Genomic DNA, 27211 nt, shown 5'->3' with positions numbered 1-27211 from the left:
TCAATAAATTTGTTGCATTTATTTTACACTCTTTAAACTGCATACCCTTCTCGCCTAAGCCGACAGAAATGGGGTATTAGCTGCTCAATAATAAATATACTCAATAATCGATACTAGTTCCATAAATTTGCAATTCTGCATAACAATTATTACAGCATTTCTTTCTGTTCAACATTGATTTTCATTTACAGAACATTTGTTGAATCAACTATGTAAAATGCTTTTACAATAGCATGTATTTTTAAATATATCCATTTTTAATGAAAGCAGAACATACCGCACGGTATTAATTTTAAAATATACCTAATTAATATACTAAATGATACCAAATGGCATATTTTATATATTGCTATTACACAACATTCAAAATACATACTATAAAGTGCAAAATATTTGAAATTAACATGCCGCAAAAATACTTAAATTATACTAAAGTCTATATTTGGTATATCAAAGTATACCAGATCAGTAGTTAAGGAAACTAAGAACCGTAGAAATTAAAAAGTATTTCTTATATAACTTCTTTTATTTTTATCCAATCGCAACCAAAAGTTCAAGAGTTATAAAAAATTATAGTTATTATTAAAGAAAAAAAAAAACATATACCGAAATATATTTTAATTTTGAGTAAAGATGAATCTTAAAGCTCTTTATTTGCACTTTCGTTAGGGCTAAGAATGATTTTGGAATTGTCTTTCTATTTTAAGATGTTTACAGCTTTGGATTAGCACTATATTTAGAGGTAAGATACATTTTCGTATATTTTTCTGTTTTACAATAAAATATTATATATAAATTTGTTCATTTTTTGGTTTGCATACGAATTCGTTAATTCTTGCAATTATCTTAAGACAGAAAAATAATTTCAAAATCATTCTTGGCTTTAATTAAAATGCTTATCAAGAGATACAAAATTCATCCTACCTCAAAATAGGTTTTTGTATAAGCAATTCTGAATATTGATTGATTTTCTTGTTTTTTAACTTAGATTTTATATAATTGTATAAATATATTTTCTCTTTAAAAATTATTATAGCATATGTTATTTATTTTGATTGATTTTCGTTTATACATAAATATATACTATATAAAATAGAATTATATATAAATATACATTACATATTCTTAGCTTTTCTTTCTATTAAAAGTTGACCTTAATTTCTTCAAATTTTACAGGACATTTACCGAGTCAGTTATCATGTGTGTGTTTTTTTTAATCGCCAGCGAATCAAGTATTCCAGTTATGCAAATGCATAGTTAATGACCCTGTCTGAGGGCTATTAGCTAAGCATGGGATTTAAAGTTTATTGAGTGTCAGTGCTTGGATGTGTGTGCATAAATTGCCAAACAAAAATAAAACTCAGCTCAACTTACATTTAACCCAGTGTGCTGTGTGTTCTTCTTCTTCTTCGTTGCGTAACTAAAAAAAAAAGTTTCCTCTTTTCGTGAGCGATAAATAAAATCAACAACAAAGTTTCATTTTAAAGTGCCAGTTGCAAGCACAATTAATGCGAAACTCGAACAGTTTTCCTCTCATCATTTTTTCTATTTTCCTTCTATTTTTTTTTTTTTGTGTTGTGTTGTGTGTTTTTTGAACGCCCCAAATTGTATGCTAAGCTGTCGTAATGGTAATTGTGTCTGTATTTCTCCGCATTCTCCGATTGCGAAGGCCGATTACGGGGCAAACTTCGAAGTACACATCAATTAGCCGCAACAATTTAATTTCCAGCCCCAGTCAAATGAGAGAAAATTTACAAGAAAAATCCATAAAGCAAAAAAAAGCAAAAAAAAAAAAAAAATCGGCGGTATATAAATGTTTGTGCAAACTTTCATTTGCGTCTGTTTCATTCATTTGTCAATGTGTGAAAAAATATATGCGCAAAAAAAAAAAGGAAAACTCTCGTCAGCTATTTGAAATTGTCATAAAAATTTGATAAGGTTTTTCTTTACTCGCTTTTTTCCACAACGTCAGCTACAACAACAACAACAACAACAATAAAATCGCAGAAAATGAAGCAAAAAAAAAATACATAGGGAAGGCATCAAAAAAAAAGGAAAAATAAATGTAAATAACTAAATGAAAGAAGGCAAAAAAAGTCAAGTCGACGAAGGGACGATGTCAACCATTTTGTTGTTGCTATCGCTGCTCTTGATGTTGCTGTTGTTAATGCGGTGGGCGAGCTAACTATCATTATCATTCACCCTGCAGACGCAACAATGTTTTAAGGGGCAACAAGCTAATGTTTTTATTTTAACTTTCAATCAAAAAAGCATCGCAATAGAAATATTAATAAATATATCAATGTTATACAGTTTTTGTATTTTTATATTTTAATAATAGTGTTCTACTATTATATTTGAAATTTAAATATCAACAACTTTCAAAGAAAAAGTCTTCACAATAATTTACATTAAATAGTTTTCACAATTCCATTATATTTTATTAATAGTTTATTTCACTCTTACATATATTTTAATTTAGTTTACAACTTTTCCAAAAATCAACAAAAAATTCTTCACAATGGAAATTCTTGTGACATTTTAATAAAACGTAGTTACATCGTTGTGGAAATATGTAAATATTATATTACTAATTATATTATTATTATTTATTTAAAATAATGTGCCTTTAACAAAGTTTTTTTTTTCAAAAAATACTTAATAAATAAATGCAGCTCTATTTAAACTTTTAACTAAATTATTAGTAGAAAGTTTTTTATATTGAAAATGCTTTTCATCTATCGGCATTTAAGTAAAATGTTTGCCAATTATTTGATTTTATATATTTTAATAAATTTTATTATGTGCATTTGAATTCTTTGAAATATTTAAACTTTTCATTACTTTTTTATTTTATGTGATGTTTTTTTTATATCTCAGCATCTTACTTATCAATAGCTGTATTTACATTTACTGGCATTTAAATAATATGCTCGTTAAATGGTTATGGCAGTAGCTCTATAATTTTAATAATGATTAGATTATTTCACAATTAAATTTATATCTTTTCCGCATTAAGCTAAGTTGTCTTTGTGTCTGCTATTATTTATTTATTGCATAATTTATTAGATATTTAAGCAATAAACCAGTTTAAATGATGTGTTTCTTATTCAAGTTACGTTACTTAAGCAAGTCAATTTATTTGTATTTCATTCCCGACCTAGCATAATTATTGCAATAGAAATGTGAATGATTTGAGACATGCAGGACGCTTCTTCCCCCCCCCCCCATGCTGATGTCTCAGTCTCTATCTTTGTGTCTTGCTCCAACAACTACGATGAATCGATATAGTAGTTGTTGTTGTTGTTGGGTGTGCATAACAATTTTTGGTAGCGAGGACAACACACTTGTGTGTTGTCCTTTGGCTCGCCAGTGAGTTGTTGCTTTTTCATTTTCAGTTTTTGTTTCGTCCTGTTTTTTGTTATTTGTTATTTGCTTTATTATTTATTTTCATTCGGGCTAACTAACAATTTTTGCGTTGCTTTAGTTGAGTTTTGCGTGTGTTGTTTGGACTGCTGTCATTTTCATTTAAAAATTCATTGCGCGCGCAAAACACAGCAACAGCAACAAAAGCAACGAAGAGGGAATCAAACAATTTGCAAATACAACTAGAACTAAAAAAGCAACAACAACGATAACAACAACAACAAAAAATAGCAATGTTGGCGCTCTGCTTGGTTGTTGAACCGAGTGCGAAGAGACGACACGTAGCAGCAGCAACAGCACAAAAAAAAAAAAGAAAAAACAGAAGCAGCCGCAGTAGCAATAACAACGACAACAACAACGGCAAACGTTCAATGTTTTTTGGGGGTGTGGTTCGGCAAAGCACTGAAAGCAGCAACAACACATAGGTAAATACAGCTGGCAAAGGCAGCGCACTCGCTTCCACCGTTCGCATTGCGGCCGTGTGTGTGAGCGAGACAGCTGCAAAGTCGCTGTGCAAGCGTTTATAAATACACGCGCATCATCAACCAGCCAGGCCGTAGTTGCTGCAGATGCTATTGCTGTCTCGCTTTGTCGCATTGCTGCTACGCGTCACATTGAGCGTCAGCCATTGCTAAAGCAAAACGCGTTCTCACTCTCACACTCGCTTCGGGTGTTTTTGCGTGCACGAGTACGAGTACGAGTGTACGCCTGTGTGTTTGTGTGTGTGTATATGTGGAAAAAGGAAGTTGGTTGACTTGTTGTTGCTGCTGCCGCTGCTGCTACGGCTGACGACGACAACGAAGGCAGAGAAAAGGCAACAACAAGAACAACAACAATTCGGGGACTGGTCGAACGACTTCTGCTGCTTTTGCTGCTGCTGTCGCTTCGCTTCGTTTCGTTCGTCTCTCGTCGCTTCGCTTCGTTCGTTTGGACGTTCGTTTTTGCCGCTGCCTACGTCGCTGCCGCTGTCGTTTTGCCGCTGCTGCTGCTCGCATTGAAGGTGTCACGACGAAAATCAGTTCCAAAGTAACATTCGTGCCGCTCGGGTTGTGCGTTCGTCGCTCCGCTCGCTCGTTTTGTTGTTGGTCCACAGCGTTCACATCGTTTTACCGTCAATCGTTAAGCGTTAAGCGTCAGCAAACCGTTTTACCGTTCACCGTTCATACACACCGTGCACCGTTCATCGTTACATTTCGTCGCGTTTCTTGATCACCGCCGTGTCACATACACTTTTTGCATTCATAACAAACACACAAACACACACATCGTCAAGAAAATAAAAACAAATACCGAAAAGCAAGCTATATGCAAAATATCAACCACACACTCATTCAAAACAACAGCAACAACCAGCGACAATAAACATTTGTTTACGTGCGTGTGCAACAACAACATCGACAACAACAAAGTTCTTAAAAGATACTACGTTTCCTCTATGCAAAAAGAGCGAAAGATCGCAAGAGAGAGCGAAGAGAAAGCGCGAGAGAAATTAGTGCATTGTTTTTTTTGTGTCTTGCCGCAAGTGTTTAGCATTATCCTTAACCTGGCAAATATCAACTGAATAACTCATCAAAATAACTCGCAACAATCTATATATCCGCAAATCAATCAGATATATATATATATATATCAGATGCAGTGTCTAACAATTGGATCTATATCTCAAATACAAATATAATTCTCGTTTGGAATATCTCTGCATCGAGAATCGATCGATCGAAAGTTGTTCGTTATTGGTTTTTTTTTTCGGTGAGTGTTGTTCACAGATGTGTTTTGCAATCCTTATGCACAAATCATCTTTATAATCTATCTAACAATTAACAGACGAGTATCTATCTATCTATTGAAAACTAACCAAACCAATCGACGCCACTCAACGCAACCAACGCAAGGATTACATACATATTATTATAATACTATATCATTTAATAACATATTCTTTTGACCTAAACATTTTCGTAAAGGAAAATAGTTAATCTATTATGCAGTATTAAATAGTATACACATAAAAAGGAGACATCAATAACTATTCTATTATGTAGAGAAAACATTGTTTTTTTTTTTGTTAGTAAAGATCAGTTTTTTGCCGTCGGCTTTGTATGACAACTTTTTGGAGAATTTAAGAAAAAATTGCTATAAAGAAATATTATTGTATATGAAATATATTTCTAAACAACGTATTTCAAAAAGAAACTTACAGTAAAGTGATCTTAACTCAAAAGAAAAGAATTAAGTAGAAGTTTTTTTACAATGAAATATTATTGTATGTAAAATATATTTCTAAACAACGAAACTTATTTTGGTATTTCAAAAGGAAACTTACAGTAAAGTGATATTAACTCCAAAGAAAAGACTTTCAGAAGAATTAAACAGAACTTTATCAACTTTTTAAATAACGAAACATATTTTGGTATTTCAAAAGGAAACTTAGAGTAAATCGATCTTAGTTCTAAAGATGAAACCCTACTTAAGATTTTAACTGATCTATGTTAAAATTCACAATTTCTATCCCTTATTGATAGTTCCCCCATCTTTTGGCATAGTTGAGTAAACCGCATAAAGAATCTCGATTGCACACAGGAAATTCCAGATGACTAACGGTCTATTTTTCAACATTTCGTTCGATTCGAAATCGAATTCAAATTCAGTTGAAAAGGCTGCAACAAATGTGAGAAATGATTGTATGAAAACGCAACGAATCAAAAATAGATTTTCATAATTTTAATGGGCATATTAAAGCCGCCCCTTTTGGACTGCTAATTAGGCAAAAAACAGACCGAACTAACTAACTATAGAGCAAACACTATCTATATATATACATAGGTATATCTCTGTATGTCCAGCTATAATCATATGTATGGGCTACCTGACCCAAACTACTGTGCACCACGACTTCACTCGGTCACAATGAGAAGAAGCTGAAGCTGAAACTAAAGCGTTGCCCGACGGACTCGTTCAGGCCACATTATTCACACATTTTGATAAGTTTTTGTGATGTTGTTGTTGTTTTGGTTTTGGTTTTGTTATTGTTATTGTTGTTGTTGTTGTAGCCGCCGCGCTTTATTAGCTAATTTCAAAGCGGCTGGGCTATAAATTAAAACATCGAGCGATCTTTCTGTCCGTCGTGCCTCATCTTTCGGTTTTTGGTTTTCGGTTTATTATTATTATTATTATTAATTTGCATAGATATGTATATGGATGTTATTTTCTATATGTTTTCATGTTCAAATTAATATGCAAGGCAATTTGTTTTGGCCGGCTGGCAACCAGCTTCAGCATCAGCTTCAGCTACAGATTCTTTCTTTCATTTCTGTTCATTTCTTGTTGTGCCCCAAAGCATAAAGTTAAAGAAAAAAAAAAGGGGGAAAAAAAAACACCCACGCCACATGAAATGAGAGCTGCCAATTTCAATTCGAATTCAACTACGCGAGAGGTTCATTCATTCATTCATATCCACAAGTCAGTCAGAGTCAGATCCAAGAGCCACATCCGTTACTTGGTTCAATTCATGAATTGAATTCAAGTCAAGATCGAGTCGCGACACTCTGATAGCTTATCTCGAGAGAGCCAAAAAGCAAGAAAACCAGAAAAAAAAGAAGTAAACCATTGTTTAGCATAGATACATCGATCGACGCACGCCCAAAGTCTTGGGGATCTATGAGGCGACTCGGATTCGGATTCGGATTCGGATATGGATTGGTTGATTGGTGGCGGGAAGGGGAAAGGAGGGGGAGAGAGATAGAGACTCGAAAGAGTCTTTGTCAACTTTTTGTGACGCCTTGACGTCGCCTCGCCTTGCCTTAAGTGAGGTTTCATTTCATTTCGGTTGACTTCTTTTTTTTTTCTTCTACGTTTTTTTTTCAATTATTTGTATTATTAATTTTTATCTCTCTTCACTCTTTGCTCATTACGCGGCTGTACCCAGGCTTTTTAGTTGTTTTTGCTTCTCGAATTTCGTTGACAAAGCCATTTAAATAGAAATCACTCAAAGACCCAAAAACCAAAACTGAAGCCGCAGTCGAACCGGCCAAGTTATCAAGATCACATTGACAATGCGTCAAATAATAAGTTGTTATTATTTGTTGTTTTTGTTGCTCTTGCTCTTGCTGTTGGCGTTGTCAGGGCTGTGTCTATGTGTGTGTGTGTGTTTGTTTTCGATTTATTTTTACTATGATGCAATCATTTGTAAGAGAGCTCGAAGGCGACACATTCATTCACAATAGTTCCCCAATATGTTTGTTTGTTGTCGAATTGAATGACACACTATATATATATATCTATATATTGTCATGAAGACAATCCTCCTTCTAGACGGATCTTGACAAGAAATCAAAACACAGACACAAACAACACAAAGTGAACTTCGTCTGGTTCAAATCGAAAATCATTGAGCATGGCAAATTGTTAATTGGCCAATGTGCAAAACCTGATTGCAATTGTTATAATTTGCATTGAATAAACTCAATAACTAAATAAACTATTACACACACACACATAAAGAGAGCTCCACTCTAAAGTTCAGCAGATGATGCAGCTTAATATAAACCAGACTGCAGATTGAATCAACTTGATAGCAACTTGCTTAGCTGCATTTCTTGATTTTTGCATTTTTCCTTGCTTTTTTTTGGGTTCTCTTTGATTTTTGACAAGTTTATCTTAAATGTGGCGACTCTTGGCCACATTAATCATTGGCCAATTACGGACTCTGCTAACTGTACTCGTATTTCTATTAATATCGCAATTGCTCAAGTGTCAATGTAATTAAATGAAAAACGAAAAAAAAACTAATTAAAAAGCCAAGTTGTCGCCAGTTTCTAGGCCATATATGAGCGCATATTTAAATGCGTCTTAAACTTGTCAAATCTTCACACTTTTTCAATTATTTGGCACGTTTGTTAATTAAACTTCAGCAAACGTCAACGTCAGGCTCTGTCACTCTCCTCCTCGTTGCACAGTCGCAAGTTGCAGTAGCAACAACTGGTTGCAAGGTTGCATTTTCACCAATGCAAAATAAATATAATTTTATGCGAAAATTGCAAATTTAAATGTCAAAATGCATTTGCGTAGAAATGGCAACTGAGAAACTGGCTACCAACAACTGCTGGCTGCCTCTTTGTTGCGTTTATTAAGTTGCAACCAAGAGTTGGCAGCCAACAGCAGCAGATTCCAGTAGCTATGTAAATGAGCCTGAGAAATGTTTCTCGTGTCTGCCATAACGCGTTATTCACACTTTTACACTGCCCAACACAGCACACATAGAACATAGAAAGCTGTCTTGGGTATAACTCACTTGTTGTTGCCCACTGTAAAAAGTTGCCTCGAACATATTAAGTTGTTATAGAGCTTGTTAATGGCAACAACTGCAACTGCAACTGTTGCAACTATGACAAGTGAGCACTTTTGACAGCTGGTTGCACTCGCTTCGAGTTGAGTCTAAGTATCTCTGGCAATTTGCCGCTGGCTTTAGCCCAGTGTGTTGCACAATGTGAGCTTTGCTGTCATATGTCTGATTATGATATGGCAATAGAACGATTTGTGCTTTCCAAAAAAACCAAAAACGAAACTAAAAACGTAAAACGTAAAATCGAAACCATTTGAAAAGAGACAAAAATCATTAATCACGTTTGCTAAAAATGAACATAAGAAATCGACAATGAACAAAATATATTCCCATGGCACAAATTAACAGTAGCCAGAGCGAGAAGATCAACATATCGACATACATAGCATAACATAATAATATTTATTTATTTATTTTATTTCGCTTGGCTACACACTTTCCCAGGGTACCGTCAGAAAAGTAGAGCTGGAGGGAGAGAGAGAGAGAGAGCGAGAGAGAGGGAGAGAGAGACGATCTTTTAGGGCTACCGTTTCGGTAGTTGTTACCAAAAAGTGCGGGCGATGATGGTCACTTCAGTCCGTCAGTCCGTCAGTCAGTCCGTCAGTCCGTCAGTCAGTCAATCAAGCAGGCAAGCTGGCAGCCAGTCAATCCGTCAGTCAGTCAGTTGTGTGCGGAACGTTCGGTAGTTCAGTTCGATCTTGGATTTTATGTTTATTTTCCTAAGGCTGTTTACCTTCATCGTTGCACTTATCGGGCGTAGTTTGAAAATATTATTTTGACCGTAATTACGGCCTGTCAATATCTATATCTCTCTCTCTATACATTACAAGAATCACAAGCAACCAACAATCATCAGGATAGTTTCGAAAGGTAAAACAAAAAATAACGAGTGTAGAGTGAAGAGTGAAGTGAAGAAAGAAGTTTTTTTTATCGAAGCAACGCCATTGGCCGGAAACTGAAAGTGAAAACAAAAAATCAGAATGCCGAATGAATCTTTAATGAAAGTGCGTGTACGTGATATATGACGAGCCGAAATGATTTCGTCCCCCAAGGCACAATCACCGAAAAAAAACCAACTGTCTTTCTTTCGTTCGTTCGTTTCATTTTTTTCGCCATGATTTTTCATAATCAACAACGACAACAAATGACAAGAAAATCACGTAGCCTCGCTGCGTGCAAAAAAAGCAAAAGAAAAGAAATATGTTACAATATGTGCGGCTCTCATTAGCATTAAAATTTAACTATGTATCTAACATATATGTAGATATAGATACTGTAGACTAGAGCTAGAAACTTGGTTGCATCTTGGGTAAGATTACCCAAAAACCAGGCAGGCAACGCCTTGAGTTGAGCTTGGTTTTGCGCTGCGGTCTAAAAGATCTTTGATCTCAGTGCTTAGCTGCTGGATTAGCTCAGACACTTACTAAAGGGAACACACAGACAGACGCGGGCAGGCAGACGGACAGACAGACGGACAAGCAGAGGACTAAGGACAGGCACATTTTGAGGGACAATGGGTTCGGGTATTAAGATTAGGCCAGAGACAAGCTCAGCCTCAGTTTTAACCTCAACATGAATTTCGAGCCTGGATTAATACTCATATGCTTCCAAAACTCTTTTGTCGTTCAGCTCTCGCTCTCTCTCTCTCTTTCTATGTCTCTGTCTCTTTCTCTTTCTCTTTGATTTTTTTCGTGCGAAAAAAATTAGCACTATTTTTCGGGCCAAAAACTATTTGTCGCTGCAATTGCGGGATTAGCACGAACACCTCGAAGCTGAGACTCATTGTTTTTTGGCCTAAAATTGAAAAATGCATTTCAACTATTTGTCACATACACAACCACACACACACACACACACACACACACACACGCATCGCATCGCATCGAAATTTGTTTTGTTTTGTCATGTCGTTTTCATGGGCCAATGCATCCAAATGCAGCGATCGAAATGGAAACCGGCAAAGCCAAAGCCAAAAACCAAAGCCGCAAATACATTGCCAGCCACTCGACGAATGTGTTTCACTCGCTGCTCTCCGCTCTCCGTTCTCCCCTCTTCCTTCGACCAAAAAAAAAAGGAGTCCCAAATTACATGCTCACGCGCACACGCAAATTAATAACACATCTGGCTCGAAAAATTCTGCTGACAGAGTTCAGTGTATGTGTGTGCGGTGTGTGTGTGTGTGTGTGTGTGTGGCAAAGTAACGCGGCTCAATTACAGCTCATCAAATTGTAGGCCAAAGTTGCACAACAACAACAACAACAACAACAAGATGTAGTTATAATTAACATTTACAAAAATGCAATTAAAGTCAATTTTATTTGCATTTCCAAACTGCAAACGCCGAAAAATATATACAACTATATTTTTAGTTTACTCAAATTCAATTAAATTCAACTTAAATGTCGTTTTATATACCAAAAATATTCATAGAAATGCCAAAAAAGTAATTCAACAAAAATACTTACATCAAAAAATATTTGCAAATCAATTTGTCTTTCTAAGCTGCAAAAGAAACACAAGAAAGTTTAAATAATTTCATTTAGTTGATTGATTATATATCTTAAATATCATGATAACATTTTAGTATATACCAAAAATATTTATAGAAATACCAAAGCAAAAAGTTCTACAACAAAAACAGTTAACTCAAATAAAAAATACATAGTCTTAATTAATATTTATAAACAAAAAATATCAGCTCAAATTACATTTTTGTATAATATACATTAAACATATTTACAAATCAATTTTCCTTTCTAAGTTATTATTGATATTTACAAATTTGCAATTAAGATCAACTCAAATTACAAATCTTTCATATTCATCAAGTTAATAGTTATTCATAAAATGTATTCTCCTAAACCAATTTGCATTTCTAAATTGCTAAAAAATAATGATATACTCAGAATTAACATTAAGAAAATGCAATTAAAACCAACTTCAATGCATTCCAAATATGTGAAAATAGAACCCAATAAAAAGCTGCACAACAGAAAAAGTTAACTTAAAATAAGTAATTGTAATGAACATTGCAATTTAACCTGTTTTATATGTCTTAAGAATATTTACTTATCAATTTGCATTTCAAAAGTGCAGAAATAACACAATCAAAAAGTTGTAGACTAAACTAAAGTGACATTTAAAGCAAATTCCAAATGTTTAGTATTTAATTTGCATTTCGAAAATGCACAAAAAGCAGTTGAAGTTAAAATAGAGTCAATTAAAGGCACCTCAACTAACAATTTAATGTTAAGCAAGTGACAAATTAATCAAAAAAGTTATATACTTTTAAGTTATACAATTATAATTCATATTAACGAAAATTCAATATTGATTTCTTTACCAAATTAATATTTATTTCCATTTCTAAATTGCAGAAGAAACACCAACATAAAAGAACAAACAAAAGGAAATCTCAGCGGCACACTGAGCAACTGAGTGAGTAAGAAAGTGAGAGAAGAGTGAGAGAAGAGAAGAGAGAAGAAGAAGAAGGATCATCGCGAGGACATCATAAACAGCTTCAACGTGGCGCTGCACTCAACGGAAGCTCTGATGGCGGCGGGCTTTCTCAAATCTGGCGATTTGGGCCCACATCCGCACAGCTATGGCGGACCACATCCGCATCACTCGGTGCCGCACGGTCCGCTGCCGCCGGGCATGCCGATGCCATCGTTGGGTCCCTTCGGCCTGCCACACGGACTGGAGGCTGTTGGGTTCTCCCAAGGTATGTGGGGTAAATATCGCAATAACAATTTTGGTATCAAAACAACACGTAAGAAATGCAATTTCAAGCAAAAAAAGAAAAAAAAATGAAAAAAAAAGAAACGAAATGAAACCACAAAATGTGCTGAAAGTTATTCTCAAATGATTTATGATTTACGAGTAGTATACTATATTCATGTTCATGTTGTGACTGATAACTCAATTTAGGGAAAATGCAGTTCGAAGTTGTCGCACAAAATGCTTTTCAATGCCGTTTCGCAGCGATTGCATCATTATCAGTTAAATTGTCAAAATGAATAATGAGCCAAAGCTCGAAGCTGGGTTCGCATGAGTCGAGTATTTTTTTTTTATTTTTCATCTCAGTTTCTGGGTTCCAGTTTTTTGTCTCGTTTCGGTGACGCTGCAAATGACAAAAACCTGACAAAAATGCTACAAAATGCCAAAAAGCAACCAAAACCATAACCAAAAACCCAAAAAAAAAAAAAAAAAAAATGAAAAATAAACAACCGAAAAAGTAAATACAGAAAAAAATATTTATATATAAACTTGAGAGCAACACAACAAAAGACTTGCGAGCTCACCAAAAAGCAACGATGACAAAAAAAAATAAAATAAGAGAAGAAAAATATATTAAACAACCAGAAAGCAGACACAAGACATAACATAATATGAGCAGCAATCGCATGTAATCAATTTACTTTTTTCTTTTTTTTTGGGGGCTTGTAATAAGCCAAAGTTATAGCAGAATATATTGGCGATTGATGATATTGTCATATTAACATTATGTAAGGCACAATTGTGACGACGCGCAGTTGAGTTATTGAATTTGAACCCAGCGCGGAATTACATAACACACAAATTCATGATGCAAAAAGAATCATTCATTAGGGTTTTCCAATTATTTTTAATTGAGCTCAACAGCAAATAGATTTTCAACTTTAATTTACCTTTTTTTGTATTTTATTATACTAAATCTAGTATTAAATACTGAATTGAGTGTAAATACTGCATTCAAATGCTAAATCTAGTATTAAATACTGAATTGAAATACTAAATTGAGTATAAATACTGAATTCAAATACTTAATGTAGTATTAAATACGAAATTTGGTATGAAATACTGAACTTAAATACTAAATCTGGTATGAAATACTAAATATAGTAAGAACTGCAAAATGTAAAACTGAATTGAATATAAATACTGCATTGAAATACTAAATATAGTATTAAAGACTAAATTCATATACTAAATCTAGTATTAAATACTGAATTGAAATACTAAATTGAGTATAAATACTGAATTCAAATACTTAATGTAGTATTAAATACGAAATCTGGCTTTAAATACTGAATTTAAATGCCAAATCTGGTGTTAAATACTGAATTGAGTATAATACTGCATTCAAATGCTAAATCTAGTATTAAATACTGAATTGAAATACTAAATTGAGTATGAATACTGAATTCAAATACTTAATCTGGTTTTAAATACTGAATTTAAATACTAAATCTGGTATTAAATACTAAATATAGTAACAACTACTGAATTCTACCAAATTGAGTATAAATACTACATTCAAATACTAAATATAGTATTAAAGACTAAATTCAAATACTAAATCCAGTATTAAATATTGAATTGAATTATACAACGAACTAAAGATGACTCTTTTGCTTAGACTCTTTATTTGAGAGAGGTTTTTCTTTAGAAACATTTCAAAAGTGTCTTTCCAAAAACCTAAGATCGGAAAGAATTCAATTTTTGTACGATTTAGAAAAGGTTTTTCTAGCCAAAAGCTACGCAGCCTTGTTTTTTGCGTCGCAAACGAACTTCCAGGAAATACTTGTGTGTGTGTGTGTGATATACATAAAAAAACAACTATAAAAAGAAATAAAAATAAACATGAAAATAAAACTTGGGCATAGAGGTGCAGTTAATTAAACAGCTTCAAGGTTTTGGGCAGCACTAAAAATATTTTTTTATATAAAAAAGGCAAACTACAAATTGCAATTAATTTTGTTTTAAAGCAGCAATAACAACAACAGCAACGTTGACGACGACGACGACGACCATTTTGAAAGCAACAAAAAAAAACAAAAAAAATGAGACAAAGACAAAAAAATGAAACGAAACGAAACGAAAAGCGGCAGCTGCAAAGGCAAAAGCAAAAGCAAAGGCAAAGGCAAAGGCAACGTGCGAGCCAAGTGAAGTGAAGTTTTTATTCAATTTATAAATTCATGACCAAAATGACTAACTCATTAATTTTTGATAGAGCCAAAGCGATGCGTGTGCGCTAGACAGAGACGCACATAGCGCAGTATATATAGAGGGAGGAATACGTAGGGAAGGGAAGGGGAGGGAACAGGAGGGGAGACTTAGAGTATTCACAGGGACAGGAGGCACGTTTGAATTTGGATGAAAAAGGGGTGCTCGCTCTCTCTCTCTCTCTCTCTGTTGGCTTGTGAATATTTGGGACACACGAGACACGCACCGCATCGTACCAAAAACACAAACAATGCCGCGGCTTAGCACACACACACACACACACACATGCAACTTATATATAGCACATATATGTGTGTGTGTGTGTGTAAGTATGTTATATACACAGAACTTTGTTGTTTTGGGGTTGGTTCAAAATCCTGCTTTTTAGGGGTGGCATTTTTTTTGTTGCTTTTCATTCTTCACGTTCATTTTTCGGGGGTTGCTAAATAATGGGAAAAAACACTGGGAAAAGTCTACGCTATGATGATGCTGGCTGCCCACGCGGCGTATGCGCAATAACTTTCAGCACATTTTTGGTTTTCGTTTTTTTTTTTTTTTGTGAGGCAAAAATTGTGTGTCTGAATTTTATACTAAAATATGCGATTTTTTTTTGTTTTCTTAACTTTTTCTTCGACAGGCGTCAACACGAGAAAACAGCGACGCGAAAGAACAACATTCACACGCGCCCAGCTTGATGTGCTGGAAGCGCTCTTTGGCAAGACACGTTACCCGGACATCTTTATGCGCGAGGAGGTCGCTCTGAAGATCAATCTGCCCGAATCGAGAGTACAGGTAAGCACTACACTAAAAAAAGCTTTAAAATTAGTTATTACATTACACAGTTATGGGAAGGAACTTAGGGTTGAAAATGAGTCAACTTGTCTATTTGCCTTTAAAGAATGAAATGATCTCAAAGCTGAAAGTTGACTGCAGAAAACTTATTTCAAATATATTTATTTGCCTTTCAACAACGAAATGATTTTAACTAAAAAGTGAACAACACAAAACTTCTTTTAAATGTAACACAAATACATTTATTTGCCTTTAAAAATTGAAATGATTTTAACGTTGAAAATTGACAGCAGAAAACTTATTTCAAATGCAATTAAATGACATTTCAAATATATTTTTTTGCCTTTAAAGAATGAAATGATCTCAAAATTGAAAATTGACAGCAGAAAACTTATTTCAAATATATTTATTTGCATTTCAACAATGAAATGATTTTAACTAAAAAGTGAACAGCACAAAACTTATTTAGAATGCAACTAAAGCCAACTTAAATGATATTCAATTCATGTACCAAAAATGTATTTGTTTGCTATTCAAATATGAAATGATTTCAACGTTGAAAGTGATCAACAAAAATATTTATTTCAAATGCAATTAAATGACATTCCAAATATATTTATTTGCATTTCAACAATGAAATGATTTTAATTCAAAAGTTGATAGCACAAAACCTATTTAGAATGCAATTAAATGACATTTGAAATATATTTATTTGCATTTCAAAAATGGAATGATTTGAACGTTGAAAGCGAGCAGCATAAAACTTAATTAAAATTCATATTTATTTGCATTTTTGAACTCCAAAAAAACTCAGTCGAAAGCCAACTTAAATGGCATTCAATTTATTTCAAAAATCAAATGATTTTGACATTCAAATTGTGCAGCAAGAATACTTATTTCAAATCCAATTAAATGGCATTTAAAATATATTTATATGCTTTTCAACAATCAAATGATTTTCAGGTTGAAAGTTGACAGCACAAAACTTAGAGCAAATGCATTTGAAGCCAACTTAAAGAACATTTAAAATACATTTATTTGCATTTGAATAATGAAAGTTGACAGCACAAAAATGTATTTAGAAATTTCGAAATTTGCTTAAATCAATCAACTTTCGTTAACGTTTCAATACTCTATGCATAAATATGCATATTTAAATGCTAAACAACGAAATAATAATGATGTCTCAATCGCATAAAGTCGACATGATGAATGCAAGAAAATTTCATGCACATTTTGCATTATAGATTGAAAATCGAGTCGAGTTTTTCAAGTTTCAACACCTTTTTTTGTTGTTGTGTGTGTGCACTTGCTGGAATTCTTCACACACACACACAATCATACGCATTCAGTTAGCAGATTTAAATGTTAAGTGCAGAGTGGAAATTGAAGTCAATTACTTGACCCGGCTCAAATGATTACCTGCTGCTGTTTGACTTCGATTAAGCATCATGCGTGTGTGCGTGTGTGTGTGTGTGTGGAAAAGCTTTCATCGCGTGTACGTTCGTGTGTGTGTGTGTGCGTGCGTGTGCGTTTATCTGTTTAAGTCTTTATTTGCATTTGCCAAGACTCGTTGGCAATTGTTTAATTAAGCATATGTCGAGCTCGAAGCTCGAAGCTCAAGCGACGCCCTCGACAAATCAAACTTGGCGAAAATCCATAAAACAAACAAATTACCCAAAAAACAACAGCCAAACAGCTTGTGCTGGTGTGGGCGTGGCATATGTGTGTGTGTGTGTTTAGTGAATTCATGACTTTTTCCTTACGGAAAATCATTGCGCTATGCAAATAGAAAGAGAGACACACATTAGATACAGCTGGCTGGCAAGGATGGATGGAACGATGAGTGTCAACTTTTTATGCTGCTTTCCTTCTCGATTTTTCTCTGCTTTTCATATATGTATTTGCTGAAAGCATTTGCAGCCGAGGAGGGTTGGATGACACGGTTAACTGTTAACTGTTATTTGAGTTTACTCAACGCATTAGCTGCGCATAATTTGCGCTAATTTTTTCGGGGCACAACTGCGGCTAACAGCAAACAGCAGCAGGACAACTCAATTGAGGGAATCACGGGGCAAAAATTTCCACATTATTTACTTAGGTGCCGTGTCAGAGAATTCTCTGTGTTGACAGCCAAAAATTGCTGCCTAAGCAAATAAAAAGTTTTGTTTAGCGCCGTCGGCAGCAACCGAGAAAAAAAAAAACTGCCAAATGGCAAATGCGAAAAAGGAGAAAAGAGAATGAACATTTTTCGGCTTCGATTTCGAGGAATTCCCTTGAGGATCACTTTGGACCGATTGTCACCTAATGTCTAGAGTAAACACAGCCGGATCACAAACTAGATATTAGTGTGCAATATCGATCAATTTTGGCTGTTCGTGTTGTTGTTGTTGTTGTGGGCATGTTCGCATTGATTTGTGTTGTGTGTTTGCTCTTTGCCTGTTGTGTAATTTAAGGACGTGACATGACATTACAAATGTGTCCCTCGGACATTGTCATGTTGTTCCGGTCTTGTTGGCTGAAGCCCCCTGCAGTGGCCCAGAGTGAAAAACGAGACACGAGACACGAGACACACGCGGTGTCGTCGTTCATAGTCAGGACTGACTGTAAAGGACACACAACAACAACAACAAAATACGAAATGCAGAAATATCATATGGAATTGTGCAGACAACTTGACCAGTTACGTTTTTTACACAATTGATTTGGTCGTAATGCACACCCAAACCGTGTGTGTGTGTGTGTGCTGCTAATGAATGCGAGGGAGAGGGAGGGGAGAGGGAAGACAGGTTGGGGGGGGGCAAACAAAGCGCATTGACAATTGTATAGATTTTCCACATGTCTCGACGTTTTTCTTTTGCCTTTTGCTTTTTCGCCCGTCTTTCTTTTTTTTTATAAGTCATCCTGTTACTGCGTTGCAGCTAGTTTTAGTTGCACAGTGGTTCGAGAGTGTTCAGTTTAGTGAGTCAAATTTGAGCAGCTAAAACTACAAAGAATTCATGTTACAAATTTAATACAAAATGCTGCAAATTTCATAGTAACATAACAACATTTGAGCAGCAAAAATGTTCAATTTAAATGCATTAATTTGATTTGAAATGATATGTTTAATTGTTTGACTTTCAATTTCATTTAATTAATATGAACATATGAATAATTTGAATAGCCAAATGTGCAATCTAAATACATCGATTTAATATTGAAAATGTTTTAGAAAATAGTTCTTTTATTATTCGAAAAACTTATTAGAAAAATGGTACAAAATGAAAAAAAGAATGCAGTTCAATTTGATCTTTTCTATTTAAAATGATTAACTTGGCGAAAAGAAATTTCCTTTTCCGATTTATTTTCCAATTTAATTTAAAATTTTATTTGATTTGAATTTTCAAATTTCTGTATATATTTTCAATTTAATTAAAATTAATTTAACTTACAATTTATTACATACTATCTTTCAATTGACGTTGCATTATTTTTTCAATTGTACAGTTCAATTTAACTTAAAGTTTGAATTGCAATTTTTTGTTTTCTTAATTTTCTGTTTCAATTTATACACTTTGCCACACTGTGCGTCGCGAGCGTCGACACAGAGGCAAACACCTACACACCTAAAAAAAAACACACACACACACACACGCTCGTTTGGCATATTGAATTACAGTGGCAGCTAGAAAAGTGCCCCCCAAAAAGCCAAATAGAAAACGCAAAAGCGACACAAGAAGTGGCAACAAGGCGACATGAAAATCGAGTGTTGTTGCATGCAACTGCTGTCTGCTGGAAGCCCGAGGAAGCCAAGCAACTCAATTAGCAGCCGAAGCAGTCGAAGAGTCTCTCACTCTCTCTCTCTCTTATTCTCTGTAACTAGTTGGCGTCGTGCCCCAAGGCTCCACCTACCACACACACACACACCAACGAGTGTGTGGCACAAGTAGCGCCCACAACAACAACAACGAGTCTGCGTCTGAATCGTAGGCTCGTACATAAATAATCATTTTTCACAAATGGCAAAAATTAACGACTACGACGCATTTGGCCTGGCAAATATTAATTGAATGATAGGCATCTTTATGACTGTGTTGCTGCTGCTGTTGCTGTTGTCGGTTGGTCATGAGGGTGGGCGTTGATTGCAACCAATACAAATAACGTAATAATTTTACGCAGCTTATCTGCACCAGAACAGAGCAAACATTTACGCCCTAATGTTTTCATTCGCGGCTGCAGAAGGCAGAAGGGGCACAAACTCAGGGCACAAACAACTCTGAGCACAGCCATCGCAATCATAAATCACAAGAGCTGACTCGCCTCCCCTTCCTCCCCTTCCTACTCCCCGCTGCACCCCAGTTGAGGTCTCCCTCCCTAGCCTTACCTTTTACCATTGTCACCTTCGTTCAGCTGTTCGATTTCGTTTCGTTTCGTTTCTTTTTTTTTCCTTTTGCCGTCGGGGAGGGTTGAAGCTGCTTCACCGCTGAAATTTCGCGGAGTAACAAAAGGGGGCGCAGCCATTTTAGTTTTATCCCGAGCACCTAGTCGAAAAGAGATAGCAAGAGTGTGTGTGTGTGAGAGAGAGAAGGAGAAGGAGAGTGGCAGCCAGTTTTTGGCTTGATCCTGCAACTCTTTGGCTAGGCAGTTTTCCCATTTTCACATTTTCCACTTCCCCCAGCTGTTGTTGTAAAAAGGATTTGTCTCGTTGTCACTGCAATGTAACCGGGACACACACACACACACACACACACATACAGGATATGCCACAGGATTCGACTGAAAAGTTTGTTGCCACTTTTCAATTCATGTGCGTGTGTGTGTGTGTGAGTGTTTGTGTGTGTGAGTGTTTGTGTGTGTGTGTGTGCGCCCAGCTGTTTTATAAAATTAATTTTCCCATTGCGGATTAACATTCGCTTTCAGTCGCTTCGCTTTCCCTTCTCTTTCTCACAACAATCTGATGCCATCTTTTCATCTCCCTCTCCCTCTTCCTCAGCCTCTCTCCTTTTAGATCTGCATCTAAAGGCATTGATTTTAAGTATTTATTATGCAAAGTCGCGCATAATTTTTCAATTGCTTAATGCAATTTTCACAACAAGTTTTTCTCCCCTTCCCACTTGAGATCAACTTTTTTAAGGCCAAAGTGTCAATTGTGCTAAATATTTGATCTAATAAAGAGCATTTTATTCATTTTATAATCTAAATAGTTCTTGAAAAGTTTCTATCCTAATTTAAAGTGGACAAAAAATAGTTGAATTTTATAGAAAAACAGTTTTTCGGAAACATGTTATAAAATACAACAAATTTTACTATTTTAAAATAGGTTAATAGGTAAATTTTGTAAAGAAATGGTTTTGAATAGTTTCAGGAGAAAAAGATGAGATAACATATTTCGCATTATAAAAGTTTTGCATAGCTTAAGGAAACAAATAAAACTTTATATTATAATTGACATTTCTCCAATGAATTTTAATATTTACTTGGCTTATCATAAAATATAGTTTTTTGAAGTCTTATATTCAAGTATCAAAAATTAACATTTTTACTTTTTATTTACTTAGACAGCAGCTCTTAAATTTATAGAAAAATCAATTTATTGTTTACACTAAATTTTCAAAACTGAACAATTTTTCCTTCATCTATTCTCTGTGCTCCTTAAATTATTCACTCAAGCAAATCTCTGTGTTTAAGCAAATTGTCATTCGATTTACGGAAATCAACATCAATGGAAATCATGAGCTATTGAAATGCTCTTCATTAACATGATAATTATTTGTCTGGCTATCGTTTCACTTTGCTTTGATGTTTGTCGTTTGGCAAAGTTCATTAGAGCTGCAATTGAATCACGTTTTTCGATATTTCTGCTAAAACTTGCAAAATTTCCCAGGCTAAATATGCATATTATAAAATTTGTGCAGCTCATTAAACGATTTCAAAAGTACAAAACGAAGACGAAACGAAGTTGACGACGTGAAAGTCGTCAAAGTCAAATCACAAAGCAGATTTTCCAAAATGCAAAATTCAATTGGAAATTGAAATTGAATTTAGAGCAAGCCAAAAAAAGGGGGGAGAATCTAAGAGAAGAGAGGAAGGGGAAGGTAGAGAACGAGAATAAGGACATTCTTTGTGGTGCTGACAAATAATGAAATTTGATACGCCTTGTTTAATGCTCTTTTTTTTTGGGTTGTTGTTGCTGTTGCGTCAAGTGCGTGTGTGGCACGCCTTCCGCCCACCTCCCCACAAATTGAAATCAGCGTCAGTCCCCTCACTCTCCCCTCTCACCCATAGAAAGCTGAGCTTGCTACTGCAATGAAATGCTCGAGTGGCCACAGCCGCCGCGTGGCAAGTGTTAACTTTGGGAAATATGCCATCGAGTTCTTTAGCGGGGGAAGGAAGGAAGGTGTAGGGGGGAGGGAGGACGGTAATAAATTCTGCTGTTTACCAAAGCACAAGCCATTAGCAAGCAACACCAACCCCAAATAACAAATCACTGAAACAACATTTCATTTTTGTGGCCCAGCTCCCGGGGTTGAATTCGAATTGGAATTGAGTTGGGAGAGACGTTGAGGAGAAGAAGAAGAGTCGTTGGAATTGTAGTTGGGTACTTTTGCCTTGCACTTAGCGGATTGTTTGCAGCCCCTTAAGCATAACAAACAAGGCTAAGTGAATTCCTTGCGTCGACTGTGCCGCTTTATGGCCTGTTTATTGTTGTCTTCAGCCTTCAGCCTTCAGCCTTCAGCTGGATGTGGTTGCTACCAACCAACCAAATATAAAGGGGGAATATCCAGAGGGGGAAGAGGGGGGTGCGGACACACATAATCGAGTCAATTTTCGGACTGAAGAGTCGCCGTTGATGCCGCCGGCTGTGTTGATGTAACTTTATTTTCAACCGCCGGCGAAGCGCGTGACTTTTTGCACTTGTTGTGTCGACGTTGTGAACGCTCTTTCTGTACGTGTGTGTGTGTGTGTGTGTGTGTGTGCAACGCCCCCCTTGTCAAACAAACTCATATAATTTATTCATTGCCAGCCCCCAGAAAACTAATTGATGTGGGAAAATTTCACAGCCGCTGGCAAAGAAGACACACACACACACACACACACTTGACTAAGCAAATACTTGTGATACACGTGACAATTTGATGGAACTCTTCGTACACTTGAGCTATTGATTTCTGCACTTTTATTTACAGTCTTACAGTTATAAATGGTTTAAATTAAACATTTTGTTTGCTAACTAAAAAGTAAATCTTTATTAATTCTTCTACTATATAACATCTATACAAATGACGAATTTAAAGATTCTTCATCTAATTTCTAACCAAACACTGAACAAATCTTAACAAACAAGATTCGCATTAAAAAAATTTAAAAAAAAAAATATGCAGTTGCTAAAAGAGAAATCACAATTTTTATAGCTAAGTGTAAAGATAAATCACAGTAAAAAATTTCATTTAAAAAAAATTAAAGGAACTAAACTGAAAATTTATATAAAATTCCAATTTGTGTTCAATATAAAAAAGTTTGCGAAACTTGTGTTTAAATATTTAAATTTGAAAACGTTTGCAGTTAAAAAAATTATAAATTCTAATCGATTTTTACTGCATACAATATCAAGTTTAGTCTTTGTGATTACTCAGATTGTAAAAATGTAAAAGTTATTAAAGAAATACCTTTGCTGTGGCTGACAATCTGGTATATTTTGCACTCTATGGTAGATTTTGAATGTAGTTAAAGCAAAATTATACCAAATTAATATACCACTAAAATACTAAAAATATACCAAAGGATATTTAAGTTGGCAAAAGTAAAAACAGTACGGTATTAATTAAAAAAATATAATAATAATATACCACTAAAATACTAAAAATATACTAAAGGCTATTTAGGTAGCCATTTTAAAATAAACCAATTTAATATACCGCGAAAATACTAAAAATAGACCAAAGGCTCTTTAAGTAGGCTAAAGTAAAAACAGTGCGGTATTAATTCTAAAATATACCAAAACAATATACCGAAAAAATACCACAAATGTATCAATAACTATTTTTGTAGGCAAAATCAAAAGCAGTGCGACATTGATTCTAAAATATACCAAATTAATATACCACTAAAGTACTAAAAATATACCAAAGGTAGCAAAATCAAAAACAATTCGGAATTAAATTTAAAATATACCGTATTAATATACCGAAAAAATACCACAAATATACCAATAGCTATTTTTGTAGTCAAAATCAAAAACAGTGCGGTATTATTTCTAAAATATACCGAATTAATATACCACTAAAATACTAAAAATGTAGCAAAATCAAAACAAATAGGAATTCATTCTAAAATATACCATAATAATATACCACAAAATATAAAAATATTATACCAAACGCTATATATATAATACGGTATATCAATAAACCATAAATATCAGTTGGTATATTTTTGCAGTATATTCATTTCATACATTTTATGAATAATACCGCACTGTTTCATTTTTATTCACCAAGTTTCTAAATATTACCATCAAATGATAGAGAATATATTGATTATATTTTTATATTTTATATTTAAATACTTTTAATGACACCCACTAATATCATTCTCTTCCTCTTTCTGCTTGCAGGTTTGGTTCAAGAATCGTCGGGCCAAGTGTCGCCAGCAGTTGCAACAGCAGCAGCAATCGAACAGTTTGAGCAGCTCTAAGAACGCCAGCGGCAGCAGCGGCAGTTGCAGCAGTTCCGCTAACGGTGGCCGCAACAACAACAGCAACAACAGTAACAGCAACAACAACAGTGCCAGCAACAACAACAACAACAACAACAACAGTTCGAGCAGCAGCAACAACAGCAGTAGCAACAAATCAAGCCAGAAACAAAGCCAAAGCAGCTCGAGTGGCAACTCAAGTGGCAGCTCAGCGGCGGTTGCTGCCAGTGCAGCAGCTGTTGCGGCGGCGCAATCGATTAAATCACATCACAGTTCCTTCCTCAATGCCTCCAACAACAACAACAACAACAACGGTGGCAACAACAACAACAATGGCAGCTCAACAACCAGCAGCAGCAGCGGCAGCCACGGAGGCGGCGGCGGTGGCGGTGGCGGTGGTGGAGGCGGTGGTGGCGGTGCAGCTGGCAATCCACATGCCCACATCTCAGCCGCTGCAGCGGCGGCAGCGCTCAATGTGACGGCGGCGCATCAGAACTCATCGCCATTGCTGCCAACGCCGGCGACATCCGTCAGTCCGGTGAGCATTGTGTGCAAGAAGGAGCATCTAAGCGGCGGCTACGGAGGTGTGGGAGGCGGCGTTGGCGTTGTGGGCGTGGGCGTGGGAGTTGGTGGCAACGGTGTCGGAGGTGTTGGCGTTGGCGGTGGCGTTGTCGGTGTCGGTGGTCTGGTCGGTGTTGGTGTTGGTGGCGTCTCTGGGGATGCATTGCGTTCGCCGTACGATACATTGAAAGATGCCGGCGGCGATATTGGCGCTGGGGCGCATCATCATCACAGCATCTATGGAACGGCGGCGGCGAGCAATCCGCGTCTGTTGCAGCCGGGCGGCAACATTACGCCGATGGACAGCAGCAGTAGCATTACCACGCCCTCTCCGCCCATCACACCAATGTCACCGCAATCGGCAGCAGCAGCCGCCCATGCCGCCCAATCGGCCCAATCGGCATCGGCCCACCATTCGGCCCACTCGGCATACATGTCAGCGAATCACGATTCCTACAACTTCTGGCACAATCAGTATCAACAGTATCCCAACAACTATGCCCAGGCGCCCAGCTATTACTCGCAAATGGAGTACTTTAGCAATCAGAATCAGGTCAACTACAACATGGGACATTCGGGTTATACTGCCTCGAATTTCGGACTCTCGCCGTCGCCATCGTTCACGGGCACCGTCTCGGCGCAGGCCTTCTCCCAGAACAGTCTCGATTACATGTCGCCGCAGGATAAATATGCGAATATGGTGTAGAATCTGCTGTTCCAGTACTGCAGCAGCTCTGGCGGCAGCGGCGGCAGCAGCGCCAGCAGCGGTCGCTCGCCACAGCCGCAGCAGCAACATCAGCAACAGCAGCCACATCAACAGCAGCAGCAGCAGCAGCAACATCAACAACAACAACAGCAGCAGCAGCAAGCGTATTCGCCACATCATCATCAACAGCAGCAGCAGCAGCAACATTTGCCACAGCAGCAGCAACATCAACAGCAGCAACAGCAACAACATTTGCAGCAGCAACCAGATCACGATCACGCTCATGTTGGCTATGGTTAGTTGCAACTCCACACACACACACACACACACACACATATCTCCCCCTCCTCCCTCCTCCCTCCCTTATCCCCTCCTGCGCTGCATTCTCTCAACAATTTAAAGGAATTTATACATATTTACACCTAAAGATATATATATATATATAATTTTTTTTTCTTTTTTTTTGCGCTAGTTAATAACTTTTTTTTTTATATACATTTATGCACTATATATATATATATAATATTAACTATACGTATAGCATAAAGATATATATGTACACATATATATATATATATACATATATATATCAGGATCAACGAAGAAATTGAGTGATAAAATGAACAACAAAAATGAACAACAACAACAACAACAACGTGAAGATACAATTTGTTACAACGCGATAAATGATAAATTTTTATGTGAGCGAAATTTAAGCAAAATTGCAAAAAAATGCAAAATGATAAAACAAACAAAAAAAATAATAATAATAATTGCAATATGTAGACCATTTTATGGCGGGGTGGGCGAGTACTATATATAGTCTATATATATATATATATATATTTAGCTGATTAGCGCTGTGGGCAAATCTTGATTTTCTTTTACTTCATTTACTTCTTGTAAAATAATTCGATTTATTTTTGTTTCATGCCCCACAAAGCCAGCGCCTCATATCATAAAAACAAAACAAAAAAAAAACAAAACAAAACAAAATATTTAAGAATTAAGCAAATGAAAAAAACATTTTTTAAAATATATAAAATTAATTACACTAATTCACAGTTCTAACAAAAAACAAAAACAACTCTTCATAGCTAACAAGAAAAAAAAATAAAAAAAAGCAAACAAAAAAAATTGAAATCCATTTCATTGTGACATCAAGTTAAAAAGTTCAAAGCATAATTTTGTCGTCTTTATATAAAACAATATTTATATATATACATATATAGTAAATATTAATATTTAAAAAGAAAATGCAAATGCAAAAAAACCTAAATAAATGAATTAACATTTCAGACTTTCAAAGCAAAGCAAAGCAACAATTGCAACTTCGAAGCAAAAAAAGTATTAGTACTTAAGAAGCGTCTAAAGATCGGCGATAAAAGAGATAGAAACACACATACACACATCTGTAACTATATGACAAAATATATATATATATATACTTATATAGTGAATTTTATTGCAAATATATATATATATATATAGATATATATGTATGTGCAACATGCCACAATCCAAAACGAAAAATGAATATTTATAAAACAAAAAAAAACGAAACAGAAATTATAATAATTTTAAACTTGTACAAAAACTAAAAGCGAATAATAAAACAAAAAAATAAACAAACAAAAAAAACGAAAATCTTTTCAACAAAAAAAAAAACAACTCAAAAGAAAAAAGAAATATTATATTTAAGGCGTTTATATGTATATATA

The 27211-nt window shown here is 35.4% G+C and overlaps 1 protein-coding gene across 1 annotated transcript; it reads left to right on the top strand.

The window, feature by feature from the left end:
* The first annotated feature begins 4441 nt into the window (after positions 1-4441).
* On the top strand, positions 4442-25581 carry LOC132796461 (homeotic protein ocelliless). Its single transcript, XM_060807637.1, has 4 exons — positions 4442-5175; positions 12145-12500; positions 15393-15547; positions 24144-25581. The coding sequence occupies exons 2-4, from the start codon at positions 12320-12322 to the stop codon at positions 25488-25490; spliced, it is 1683 nt and encodes a 560-aa protein (XP_060663620.1). The 5' UTR covers positions 4442-5175; positions 12145-12319; the 3' UTR covers positions 25491-25581.
* The last annotated feature ends 1630 nt before the right edge of the window (positions 25582-27211 follow it).

This window comes from Drosophila nasuta, chromosome X (genome assembly GCF_023558535.2).
Source record: "Drosophila nasuta strain 15112-1781.00 chromosome X, ASM2355853v1, whole genome shotgun sequence".
NCBI lineage: Eukaryota > Metazoa > Arthropoda > Insecta > Diptera > Drosophilidae > Drosophila > Drosophila nasuta.
This window is presented reverse-complemented; position numbering and strand designations above follow the sequence as displayed.